We start from the raw sequence: 12,361 nt of genomic DNA, 5'->3' as shown, positions 1-12,361 counted from the left end.
AAAACTCGATATATCGCCCAGCCCTACCCTGAAGGCAGCATCTGAGCTCAGGTAATGTCGTGCTGACGGTGAGAGACGTTTGACATGACTGATCCGGAAATCAAAACTGAAATTCCACAAACGGTAGTGTTTATTTTGATATTAAAGATAAGGAGGTGATGTCACAATTAATTCCAGGTACAAACCACACCTATTGTCAGAAATGTGCATGATTATGCATGTCGAATGCCGTTTTGAGACACTACTCAGTTAAAAACAGTCAAAGAACTATATAGTATGTAGTTGATATTAGTTAAAGGGGTGGTATTATTTGAATTTTTCTGGTTAACAAAAACAGATTATGTAACAAGATCTCAAAAAAGGATGAAATCAGGAACTGTGTCGTGAAATGGGGAAACAGAAGTATGTATCATTCAAGGCCATCATTTGTTACTCTGAGTCCTCTGCGCTATGGACACATTTAAGGAAGCACTGAAGTATACTGCAGTATACTGTTGAACACATAAGTCTGATTAATTCTTGTCCTTCATATTTGGAACAAGCAATGACAGCAACCAAGCAGAAATGCATTCATTAATCAATAAGGTGGTCAAACAAAAACGAGTCAGTCATTTTGACACAATTGTTTTCTTCTCAAAACTGAGAAGATTATTGGGTGTTGAAAACAAATTATCTTCTGGATTACTGACTGTTTGTCAAATGAACAAGATAATTTAAAGGATTGGAATTTCAAAATTATGAAATTTTTATGTTGCCATGTTCCACAACGCAACAAAATTTATACTAATCTGCAGCTCAGCCAGTGATGAAAATAGTCCAGTTTTGCAGCCCTATTTCACAATTGATCATTACAGTTGGAATTACTCAAAATCAAGCCAAAACCCATTTCCAAACTAAAGACCAAATCAAAACTAAACTGACCAAACAACAAAAAAAACCTCCATGCAAGAATCACAAATATGTCTACAAGCTACTCAAGAAGAGACAACCTGATAATAATTTTGACAAAACAAATTTAAGTAACGCTCTCCCTTATTTTCTGTCAATATTTACCGTTAAAGATGTGGATTAAACATGAGCAAAGTTTTACATAGATAATCCCTATGAGCCAGAAGCTTAGGCTTCACATTCCTCTGATTCGGAAAGGTCAAACTCATCTCACATGATGGGCCAAACGCAGCCCACTTTAATTCTAAGTAGGCTTCTCGTCACAGAGAATGTCCCATTTTATTTATTTATTTTAACTGTGGAACCATTGTTTTGTTTGTTTGTTTGTTTGTTTGAAAAAAACCCAATAAAAAACAAAACGAAAACAGTAGATTATTTCACTGTTAACCTTACTCACATACTACTAACTTCTTATTACTTAATTACTTGAGTGTAGTATGAATGGCCATGTGGGAGGTATTTATCAACAGGAAAACCTGTCCAAGTTACAGCTGAAAGGCCAAAGTTTATGCCGTCCTTCATTTTACCCAAAGCTGTCCAGGGCCCTATTTCAGGAAGCCGGTTTAGTGCAAACTCTGAGTAAGTATACCCTGAGTTAACGAAAACTCTGGGTTTTCGGTTTCACAAAGCGAGTTTAGATTAATTCTGAGTGAGTTACTATGACGACACACTCCGTGAAGCTAACCTGCCCCCTAGCAGGTTTACTTCAACTAACCCTGACGTTCTCCGCCTCTTTGTCGGAAACCTGACTGTAGGAAGTGTCAGACATGGCGTGCTCCTTCCTTGAAGAGCCAGTAGATGTTGAAGCCCAAATTCTCCGCAGAGCTCTCCGCCGGGAGAGAGTGATTAGAGCGCGTTTGGACATTTTATCGTTTCCTGATGATTTCCTGTGTGAACGTTACCGTTTTTCAGCACAATCTGTAATTTATTTGAATAACATCCTCAGGCCTAATATTGCTCATGTGACACATCGCGGACATCCTCTCAGTTCTGTACATATTATTTGTATTGCACTTCGGTTTTTTGCAAACGGGAGCTTTCTGTATAATATTGGTGACGCTGAGCACGTTTCCAAGGCAGTCAGGAATGTTACAGTTGCACTGAAACGTCTCCTGTACTCGTTTGTGTTCCCCGGTCATAAACCCACACGATTTATCAAAGAGGGATGCCACAAAATTGCAGGTATCAGGATGAACAAAACTTAATTCATGATGTGGTGATATTTGAACTACTACTTAAATTTTACATTTATTCTCACGGTTCCCAGGCGTGATTGGCTGTATAGATGGCACTCACATTCCAATCATTGCTCCTTCAGTAAATGAAGGAGACTATGTGAACAGGAAGTCTTTCCACAGCATTAATGTACAGGTACATAGTTCCCTGTAGCATTTCAAACTAACAAATTATTTCATTATAGTAATGGATGCTAATTTGTGTTCTCTGCACTGTGAAGATCATATGTGATGCTGCCAACATTATCACAAATGTGGAAGCCAACTGCTCAGCCTCTGTGAGTGGTGGTGGTGGAGGACCCCCACCTGTTTTTCGGGCCTCCGCTTTTTTTCTGTTGGCTATAACGGGGTCACATTTGAGCATACAGAGTAAGCAAATATGTACTTGTAATGCTCAGATAATTTCAATAAGTGCTTACAGAAAGAAAATTAATGTAGCCTCTAACTGCAATTGATTTACATCGGACAAATAGACCAAGCACTATGGCTCATAATACAATTACACCTTACCTGTTTGGACTATATTTTTATATTTCATTTTTACTTGCTGCCAGGAACGTTTGGGGCCTGTTGGGTTGCACCTGCGCTCACATCACGTCACAAAATAAAATGTATGAAATAAAAAATAAAATATAATAAAATAACGTGTTAAATGGGTGGAAATCCCTAGATCAATGTTTAAATTAACACTCACGCATTGACTCTGTCAGCTATGTTTTGCCATGCATGCTCCCTTTCTTTTGCAGCTGAGCCTGTGTTACTTTTTTTCCGCGGAATTTGCATGTAATCGGCATATGCTGCCATCAGAATTTCGGCCTCAAGCGCTGTAAAATACATTGACCGCGCCTTCTTTCCCTCCGTCTCCATGGTGACTCGCTTAATCTGTGCTCCACTAATCAGGGCTTTATGTATCCTCGTGCGCGTGCTTAACTTGGGGTTAAAGCAACTCCGCGTTGACTGAACTAATTGTTATCAGCCTTTCTGAAACCGAATATTCCGAGTTGGACAGTTCGGGGTTACTCAACCCTGAGTATCGTTTTTCACTCTGAGTTTTCTAAACCGGCTTCCTGAAATAGGGCCCAGTAGGCCAGATTGGAGTTTTTGTTGGCCAATTCTGGTCCCTGGACCTCATGTTTAACACTCTCCCTCTAAACACTCTGTTTCAGGGGGTTTTTTTTGTTTTTTTTTTTGCTCTTGGCCCCGTATTATGTCATAGCAATGAGATAACCATAATATGGTTAACTCAAACACTGAACTCTTTGTTTGCATGATCCACCAATGAGAATAGAGTTATCTTAAAGGCAGGGGAGCTAAAGCAGCTTGTTCAAGACGGGGCAGTCCCTCAGTTTATTCCAAGGGCCAGTATTATAAATAAGAATCATTTTAAATGGAATCCCGTAAAGCTACTCTACTGCAGGCCAAGAATAAAAATATGGAGCTTTTGTATGTCCACTTTACATCAAGCAAAAAGGACAAACATCTAGTAACCAAAAACAGCGTTGTGAGCATCTTGTCTTTGACTCGTGTGACAGCAAAATGAATACCTTTAGGTTGTGGACTGCTAGCGAAACAAAAGCAGCACTGTGATGCAGCAGTGCGAGCTACAGAAGTACATTTTGAAGAAAAGCTAGGTACTAGTTTCTTCACTTCTCCATAGGCTGCTAATTTAAAAAAAAGTGCCCTGATGTAAACTGAGGGGAAATTTAAAAAATCAAAATCAAAATCAGGAAGTGACAACAATAAGAGCCATTTGTTTTGGGGAGCCGGTTTTACTTTCCGTATAAAAATAATTTCCAAGTACAGTAGGGGATTCCGGGGTGTTTTTCCTCTGATCATAAACGGTCTAGAAATTTCCAGCTTTCTTGACTGTGAGCTCCATTTAAATGTCAGGTGACCGGTTTGACTGGTGACAACACAACAGGTGTGAACCGATGACGAGGAGGCTGAAGTTAAAAAAACAAAAAACAAAAAAAAAAAACGTATGGTGAAAGTGAAAGTGGACCACAGCCCCAGCACAGCCTGGCACCATACTAGGAGCCGATTAGTTGGTGAACCGAAAGTGTGCGTGTGTGCGCGTAAATGTTAGCACTGTGCTAGCTACCGGATAGCAACACTGATACAGGCTAGTGACTAAAATTCGCTCATTTGCCCACAAAAACGACAAAACCGCTCAAGGTCCACAAGTTCGAGACAAGTCTGACGGCCTGAGAACATGTCACATACAATATATCATTTAGAAGTTACTTCATTTTAAAAAATTAAATCGAGTTACTCACTCAGAAACAATCAGCTGTCACAACGGTGACTCAGTAGACTGCACGACTTCCGCATTCTCGCCCGATGACAAAAGCCGCAACCAATAATCGAGTAGGTAACCGAGCACTAGGAGACCAACGACGCTGCAGAATTCTCACCAACCAATGAGAATTGAGAGCAGACAAGCCAGCGGGTCAAACACGCCCACAGCAGAGCCAATCAGGTGCCACTACACTCCTGAAGCGCACCAATAGAAAATCACAGCGCGGCACCAACTGGAGGCACACAAACAACGTGCAGTACGTGAGCTCGGCACACAGACACACACCAGCTGGAACATAGCACGGTTTTCACATTAGCGGAACACGCGAGATGTACGCTTGAGCTGATTGTTTAACTGAACTATCGATGATTTATCTTTAAAATTAGAAATCAAACGAAATAATTTATTTGTAATATAGCTATTTAAATAAATAGACTGATACTTTATTGATTACACGAGGGAACTTTTGATTACACGAGGGAACTTGTTGTATTACAGCAGCAGGATAAAGAATAAAAACAGTATAGTCTACAATAAATAAACAAAATAGTCAAACATACGTGCCACAGGCGCATAGTCAAGGCCTAATAGGGTGAGAATAATTAAAAAACAACAACACAGAGAATAAAAATGCAATTACGTTAAAGTAGAGTGAACAGTAAGACTGAGATTGCGCAATGCATTACTCTCTTGCTTATAGTGTAAGCATGTACACTATAAATCTAATAAATAGCTGTAAGATGTGAGTTATATTGGAATATATTTGATATCTGATATTAAATATGGTTAATTCAATAAATAGAATAATTAGAAAGTATTGATTAATTTGTAGCGTGAACAACCAACCCTTTAAATTTACACTTAAAACCTTTAATCATGCGACCAATGCAACTAGTTAGTTGCACAGTTATCCTGAAGCACCCAAGACACTACAAGCACCCTAAATATATAAATACATAAATAGATCGATAAATAAACACTACAGTATATGCTTGTTTAAAGGGATGGTTTATTTGCCACATACCTTAATGCAAAAATAAAAAAACTGAGTGAAAATCTGTTTTCAGTAAATGTATAACATGTAAATGTATGACTCTTAGCACAATGTATGGAGACAGTAATTCAAATCACATCACATCCAAGCTGGCACACACTAATCTTACAGTAAGTGCTTATTTTGTCCGGCAATATTGCTCCCTCTGGTGGTGGAAGTCAGAAACCACAGAGGGCTTTCAGAAACTCAGGAATATTTTTTATCCTCACCTTTAACAACACCGCATCTTTGCTTAGTGCAGAACTCCCAGTTCAGTTCTGCACACTGTGGATGCATTATGATTGTTTTTTAGCTTTTCATCAGCCTCAGTTAAATAATACATTTTTAAAAGTTTGTTTGTTTATTTCAGTGGCAAGTGGTAAGTTTAGTTTCAAGAAAAAGATCTGGGTCTGTAATGTTTTCCCTGGCTTTGTTTATTATGTCTATGTTTCTATGACGACTGGACACTGATTAGACACAAAAATGACAGGACACTCACCAAAACCTGGGTCACTGCTGCCGAAGTTTCAGGAAGCGAGGAGGTGGACAGGTGGGTGTAGACCCCAAAGGACCAATCACAGTTGGTCATCAGGTCAGTACTTATCTGCTCATTTTTGGCTTGGCCCTGATTTCCAATCTTTCTCTTCTCGAGCCAAGCCCCATCTGAAATCGCAGTATGGTAAGGAGACTCGACTATAATCAAAGCCAATTATAATGAGCAGATGCTGTCAGTTGTGGGACTCTGGGCCTTCCCACAGCTGAGTAATTGTGGAGATAATGGCCTCTTCAGCAGATAAGAACCAATTAAGTCACATTAGAAATACGAGATCAGTTGACTGCAGGTTTTTGCTGACCGCGTGTTAATGAAGCTATTATGATTTTCCTCTTTTCCTTCATCTTAGACAAGCTACACAGACAAAGGAGAGAAGGTGAGATTAATATTTTCTCTGTGGTGTCTGATGTTTTGTTATGTGTGCTACTGTGTTTTTGCGTAATATTCACAGATGGTTAATTGGTGCAGGAAAAAATAAACCATCCCAGAATTATTTTTCAACTACCCATTATAACTGGTTACTGTGTTACTTGTCACCTGAAGAATTTGCACACATTCCAATGTCAATCTTGAGTTCTGCTTTTACTTGCTAGCCTGCAAGGGGAAGGTTTATCAGGTTCCATCATATCACCTTCTGGGTCGGCAACGCCAAACAGGTCAGTATCCAAACCCTCTACACATGACCAGAAGCTCACTGTTAGTTATTCAAATCTTTACCGTATCATCCATCTGTGAGCTGACTTTGAGCCTGTACAGACTCATATACAGGTCAGAGAGCTGGTTGCACCGAAAAAAATAAAATGTCAAATTAATTAAATAAATAAACAGAATAATCAGTAAAAACAGTTTTATTGTGGATTATTGTTCAGCATACAGGTGAGACTACACATTACACTGTGGCATGCCCTAGCTTCAGTACGTCTCGCATCGTTAGATTTCATCAGAGTAACAGTGTGGTTACTTCACAGGCAGCCTCATTCTACTGTGATAAGTTGGGCTTCGAGCCCCTGGCCTACAAGGGTTTGGAGACTGGCAGCAGAGAGGTGGTGTCACATGTCATCAGACAGAATAAGGTACGAACATTAACGTTCACAGTGTTCAACCTGGCAGAAGATCTCACCCTCAGTGCAAAAACATAACTACTCCTCTGCTCTCCTCACAGATTATATTTGCATTTGAATCTGCTCTGAATCCTGGAAATGAAGGCAGGTTTTCTCATCAGATCACTTAAGATTATAAAAAAGGTGACATGACGGTATGATTTATAAATCATTTATATTCTGGCCCCCCCAGAGATGGGAGAACACTTAGTTAAACATGGAGACGGAGTTAAAGACATTGCCTTCCAAGTGGAGGACTGTGACTTCTTATTCAAGGTAAGATGACAGATTGTTTTCAGGTAAACTTTAAATCTTTCTAGCGTGAGAATAAAAAAACAAAAAAAAAACCAACTTCTTGATACTGTGGGGTTAAAAAAGTCCCTGTCCCAGTTGGCTTAACTGAAGAACACAGAAATTTCGCACAACACTCTAAATTTCCGTGTTTTTCTGTGTCCCTTGAACTGTGCAACTGGATGTGGTGCACGATTGTGGATAATTCTACACGGTAAACCAACATTAGCCATAAAGAGACAGTGATTTGTTTCATTTTTTATCTGTTATTTTCAGTCTCTGCTTATCCAGACTAAGATAAGATAAAAACTTACATGCTTGTGCCAAAAGTTGGGAAATTCCTGGCAAAAGTTGGGTAATATAGAGTAGCTGCACTGATCCACTGTTTGTCTGAGGTTCATATTAATAATACTAGGAGATAGTAAATAATTAGAGCTCCACTGTGCTCACATTAGCTCACTTCTGTGACTGAGATTTAATCCTCTTACCTCATACTATATATACTGACATGGGGTGAGGAGTGTGTTGAAATTGGGGTAAACAGGCCAGTGTTGTGACAACTCCTACTGCAGCCTTGAGGTTTAGCTGCTCCTGTGAACTCTCTTTACCTCAGACAAGGTCAGGCAAGCCATAAACTGCCGTGTGGACTATCAGGTGGCTGCAAAGATACCGAATCAATGCGCACTTAGGGTGGCTGTAGCTTAGGTGGCAGAGCAGGTCAGCCACTAATCAGAAGGTCTGTGGTTCGATCCCAGGCTGCCTCCTGGCTGCACGCCAAGTATCCTTGGGCAAGATACTAACCCCGTGTTCTACTGGTGGTGGTCAGAGGGCCCGGTGGCGCCAGTGTCCAGCAGCCTCGCCTCTGTCAGTGCGCCCCAGGGCAGCTGTGGCTACAATGTAGCTTGCCATCGCCAGTGTGTGAATGTGTGTGTGAATGACTGAATGTAGTGTGAAGCTTTGGGGTCCTTAGGGACTAGAAAAGCGCTATACAAATGCAGGCCATTTACTTACTGCAGGGATCAACAGCCTTTGCTCTCTGAACCACCATTTTGTAGCTTCTTAGGAAGATATTTTCCCTTTGGCCACTGGAGGGCTTCCAGGAGCCACAGACACACAGTTGTTGCAAATTCCCGTTATCTTACACCCATCCTGACATCTCTCCAATGACAGACGGCCAAGGAGCGAGGAGCTGTGGTCGTCAAGGAGCCCTGGGTGGAGCAGGACAGCCATGGGAGGGTCAAGTTTGCAGTGATTCAGACGGTACATAAAGGGTGACTCACATTAGAAAGCCCTGTGTAAATACATTGAAGAAACTGAAAGCCAATAATAATGCTGTGCAAATGTTTTGTCCTCAGTATGGAGATACCACACACACACTCATCGAGTACCTAAGTCCCTACAAGGGCCTTTTCCTGCCGAGCTACAAAGAGCCTCTGTTTAGAGATCCCCTGTTAGCTAATCTGTGAGTCTCTCCCACAACACCACCTCATCTGCTACAACCTGTGTGCCTTTTTTTCCCTCTGGTGTTTTTTGTGCATACACATGGAAGAAGTAAGATGAATCTAGATTTCACCACTGTCAGTCCCTGATAACATTTTAGTACATATTTTCCCTTTTCTGTGGAATTATAGACTAAAAGATTATCATAAAATCACAACAAAACATGATTATGTGTATTTTGATCACATCTGTATATCATTAAGCAGCCTGACTGCTTATTCTTCTTTTCTTTCAAAGTCCACCAACAGGTCTGAACTTCATCGATCACATTGTGGGAAACCAGCCAGATGACCAAATGGTGCCAATTTCAGACTGGTAGGTCTCCTGTCTCCAGTGCACGTACACTCGCTGCGGGTGCAGCAGACACACAGGGCAAAAGGACAAAGTAAACAAACACCACAAGCAGTCGCTCCACTGCTGTTGCTGGAAAATGTTGGTGCATTTATTCAAAACAGCAAGCCCTCATACAAAATGACTTCTTCACAAAATTCAAAGATTGCTCCAAGAAAGAAGGAACAAGAGGAAATGTAGTTCCTTTTTAACTCCAATGATTAGTATTGCTTAGCTCGTATTCCTGAATTTCTAGGTACCAGAAATGTCTGATGTTTCACCGGTTCTGGTCAATCGATGACAAGCAGATCCACACACAGTACAGCGCGCTGAGGTCTATAGTTGTCACAAACTACGAAGAGACCATTAAGATGCCAATCAACGAACCTGCCACGGGGAAAAAGAAGTCACAGATCCAGGTGAGGCTTTCAGAGGTTTGCTCTGTGACATGGATCCCAGCAGCCCGAGGGGTCTGATACAAAAATGTGTGTGTGTGATGTCCTGTGTTGTGTCCTCACAGGAATACGTGGACTACAACGGGGGGCCAGGTGTTCAGCACATCGCCCTCAACACATCGAACATTATTGAATCTGTGAGTCTGTGTAATTAGCAGGAAAACTCCAGGCTATTTTGAAGCTTCATGCTTGCAGGGCCTGTTTTAGATTCGTCTTTTTTTCTCCCTCTGTTCTTGTCACTAAATAGATAGTGAACCTGCGCGCCCGAGGGATGGAGTTCCTCTCAGCACCTGACACATATTACGACACCCTGAGGAAGAATCTCAAAACTGCCAAAATCAAAGTAATTGAAGACCTCGACCGTTTACAGGTGAGGACTGCTTTTGGCATGGCTGATTTTTTTTGTTTGTTCTTTTTTCTTTGTGTCTTTAAATCTAAAAGATCTTTTGTTTTTCTTTTTAAGGAATTAAAAATCTTAGTGGATTTTGATGACAAGGGCTACCTCCTTCAAATCTTTACCAAGCCTGTGCAGGACAGACCAACACTTTTCCTGGAGGTCATTCAGAGACATAACCACTTTGTAAGTGACCAGTTAGGCAGTCTACTGGTATAACTTGTATAAACAGAGAGTAGGGCTTTGCTATATCTAAGGCCTCTCATATCACACCTGTATTAACCCCACCAGTATGGAGGGCAAATATTTTAGTTGGGCACAACTTAACCCTGACTAATACGTTTTTTTGGACCGAATTCACGGTTTACTTGAAGATTTTCTTGCTTCATTATGGCACTTTTTGGTTATTGACTTTTTGAATATTTAAAAAATTGTCCTTTAGACTATTTTTGGGACATTTTATGATGTAAATAATCTATTTTCAAAGAGTTATTGCGTGGTAATTATATCAAAAGATGGAAGTGATGTGATTATAACACATAAAACACATTTAAAACCACTGAAACCACATGTTGACAATTCTCTCTCAGGTGATGCAGTTTTTGAATGCTGCAAACTTAACTTCTGATAAAGTTTTTACTGAATAGAAGTATGGCTTTTGAAGGGACCAGACCTTTGGGACAGTTGCCCACTGTGCCCAGTATGCGTAGGTAATCTAGCCTTTACTGGTGGGATTTACAGGCCTAGGGCTCTGTTTCACGCCTCTGCCACCTTCAAGAACCTGAGGAAGAACACCTGTTTACAGCTCCCACCCAGCACGAATGCTACAAGAGCAGTGTACTTGTAAAAGCTCAGTAAATCTGTCACAGATGCAGATTAAAAGGCTCACTGCTTCACAGCGAGGGGGATCTCTGGATTGGGTTGCACCCTGTGGCACTCAATTCATAACACTCGGCGCCCATTCTGCTTGTCAGAACACGCTCATCTTGTCACTCTCCGGTGTCTACAGATGTGGATACAATGCATGAAAGTGAGAAACTGCATCTGAACCACAGCAAAGAATTTCTCAGAGGAACCACCAACACTTGATCTTTGTTTTTTGGGTTATCTGTGAAAATATTTACATGATTAATTTGCGAGCGCCCGGTGAGCGCAGCTTGCTGTCACAGAGGAGATGTTTGAACCTTGGGAGGATATTTATGTACCATTTGTGATCCAACATCAAAGCATTAAACACCCTGAACGTTGTCTGAGAGAAGATCCCTAGAGCCATAACAAATGACACAGAAGAAGGTAGATCTTTGGGTAATTAGCCATCTGTGTGTGTCTGTTCTTTCACCAGGGCTTTGGGGCAGGAAACTTCAAGTCTCTCTTTGAGGCTATTGAGAAGGACCAAGACGCCAGGGGCAACCTCACTGTGCTGACACCCAAAGGGCAGACCGAAGCCTTCTACTGATCCGCTGACGTCTGATGCTGCCAAGCCACACTGGGACTCTTATCTACTCGGCTGTACTTTTCAGAGGCGGTCGACAACACCCACCACGACTGCAGCACAGCAAACACTTACGCAGTGTTGAATATCTGAGTGTGACAAGCTGAGAGTGTTATCAGATATGCTTTTAGCTGTCAAGAGATTGCACGGTGTTTGGCTAAATAAAGAAACAAATGTTCATGTGGGCTGGCATATGTGGTTTGTAAATAGAGGTTCAAATATTAAAGGAATAGTCTGACACTGCTATGCTTTATTGTGGAGGGTTAGCTGTGAAGACTGACATGCTCACATCTTCATGCTGAACCCCAGCCAGGAGACAGTTAGCTACGTACATAGCTATGTGTGTACGACACACCACTATTACTACAGAAATTCAAAAGAAATATAATCAAACATCACCGTGATATGTAAATAAATTTAAAAAAAAAAATTCTCTGTTTTGCTCCAAATAAACTTAAAGTGTGATTTAGTATAGTGAGGCAGAGAGAAATAACCAGACAACAGTACCAAAGGAACAATTGCACACATTATTTATACTATAATATGTGGGATATGAATTTTTCATTTCATATTTTCTTTGCACAAAGAGTGGAAAAGAGGCCAAAGAGCCAGCTGAGCGTGTAGTAGCATGCAATCCCTCTAAAAACTAAAAGCATTATCCAGGATTGATCATATGTCCTTCTTACACTTTAGGCTTTATGCAGATTGCTTTTCAAGGTGAAACAACAGTA

The 12,361-nt window shown here is 40.9% G+C and overlaps 2 protein-coding genes across 2 annotated transcripts in view; one reads left to right on the top strand and one right to left on the bottom strand.

Moving 5' to 3' along the window:
- mtmr4 (myotubularin related protein 4) overlaps positions 1–4,545 on the bottom strand; it is a 43,313-nt gene extending 38,768 nt beyond the window's left edge. Inside the window, exon 1 of the mRNA XM_005737794.1 lies at positions 4,460–4,545. The gene's annotated coding sequence lies outside the window, so the exon portion shown is untranslated. The remainder of the gene's footprint in view (positions 1–4,459) is intronic.
- Positions 4,546–6,158: 1,613 nt separating this feature from the next.
- Positions 6,159–11,809, top strand: hpda (4-hydroxyphenylpyruvate dioxygenase a). Its single transcript, XM_013912059.1, has 14 exons — positions 6,159–6,194; positions 6,418–6,444; positions 6,662–6,724; positions 7,037–7,141; positions 7,231–7,273; positions 7,362–7,444; positions 8,630–8,719; positions 8,815–8,921; positions 9,197–9,274; positions 9,546–9,708; positions 9,810–9,881; positions 9,992–10,114; positions 10,208–10,324; positions 11,481–11,809. Exons 1-14 carry the CDS (start codon positions 6,192–6,194, stop codon positions 11,592–11,594), a joined length of 1,188 nt encoding a protein of 395 aa, XP_013767513.1. The 5' UTR covers positions 6,159–6,191; the 3' UTR covers positions 11,595–11,809.
- The last annotated feature ends 552 nt before the right edge of the window (positions 11,810–12,361 follow it).

The sequence above is a fragment of the Pundamilia nyererei genome, unplaced genomic scaffold (genome assembly GCF_000239375.1).
Source record: "Pundamilia nyererei isolate P.nyererei 1_Seehausen unplaced genomic scaffold, PunNye1.0 scaffold00080, whole genome shotgun sequence".
Classification (NCBI taxonomy): Eukaryota; Metazoa; Chordata; class Actinopteri; order Cichliformes; family Cichlidae; genus Pundamilia; species Pundamilia nyererei.
The sequence above is the reverse complement of the archived record's forward strand: the minus strand, read 5'-3'. Positions and strand labels throughout refer to the sequence as shown.

Excerpts from the sequence above, each read along its gene's own strand:
- hpda (XM_013912059.1), top strand. Across the intron at positions 7,274-7,361 it reads TCTGAATCCTGGAAATGAAG|AGATGGGAGAACACTTAGTT; the intron begins GCAGGTTTTCTC and ends TGGCCCCCCCAG. Across the intron at positions 9,275-9,545 it reads ATGGTGCCAATTTCAGACTG|GTACCAGAAATGTCTGATGT; the intron begins GTAGGTCTCCTG and ends CTGAATTTCTAG.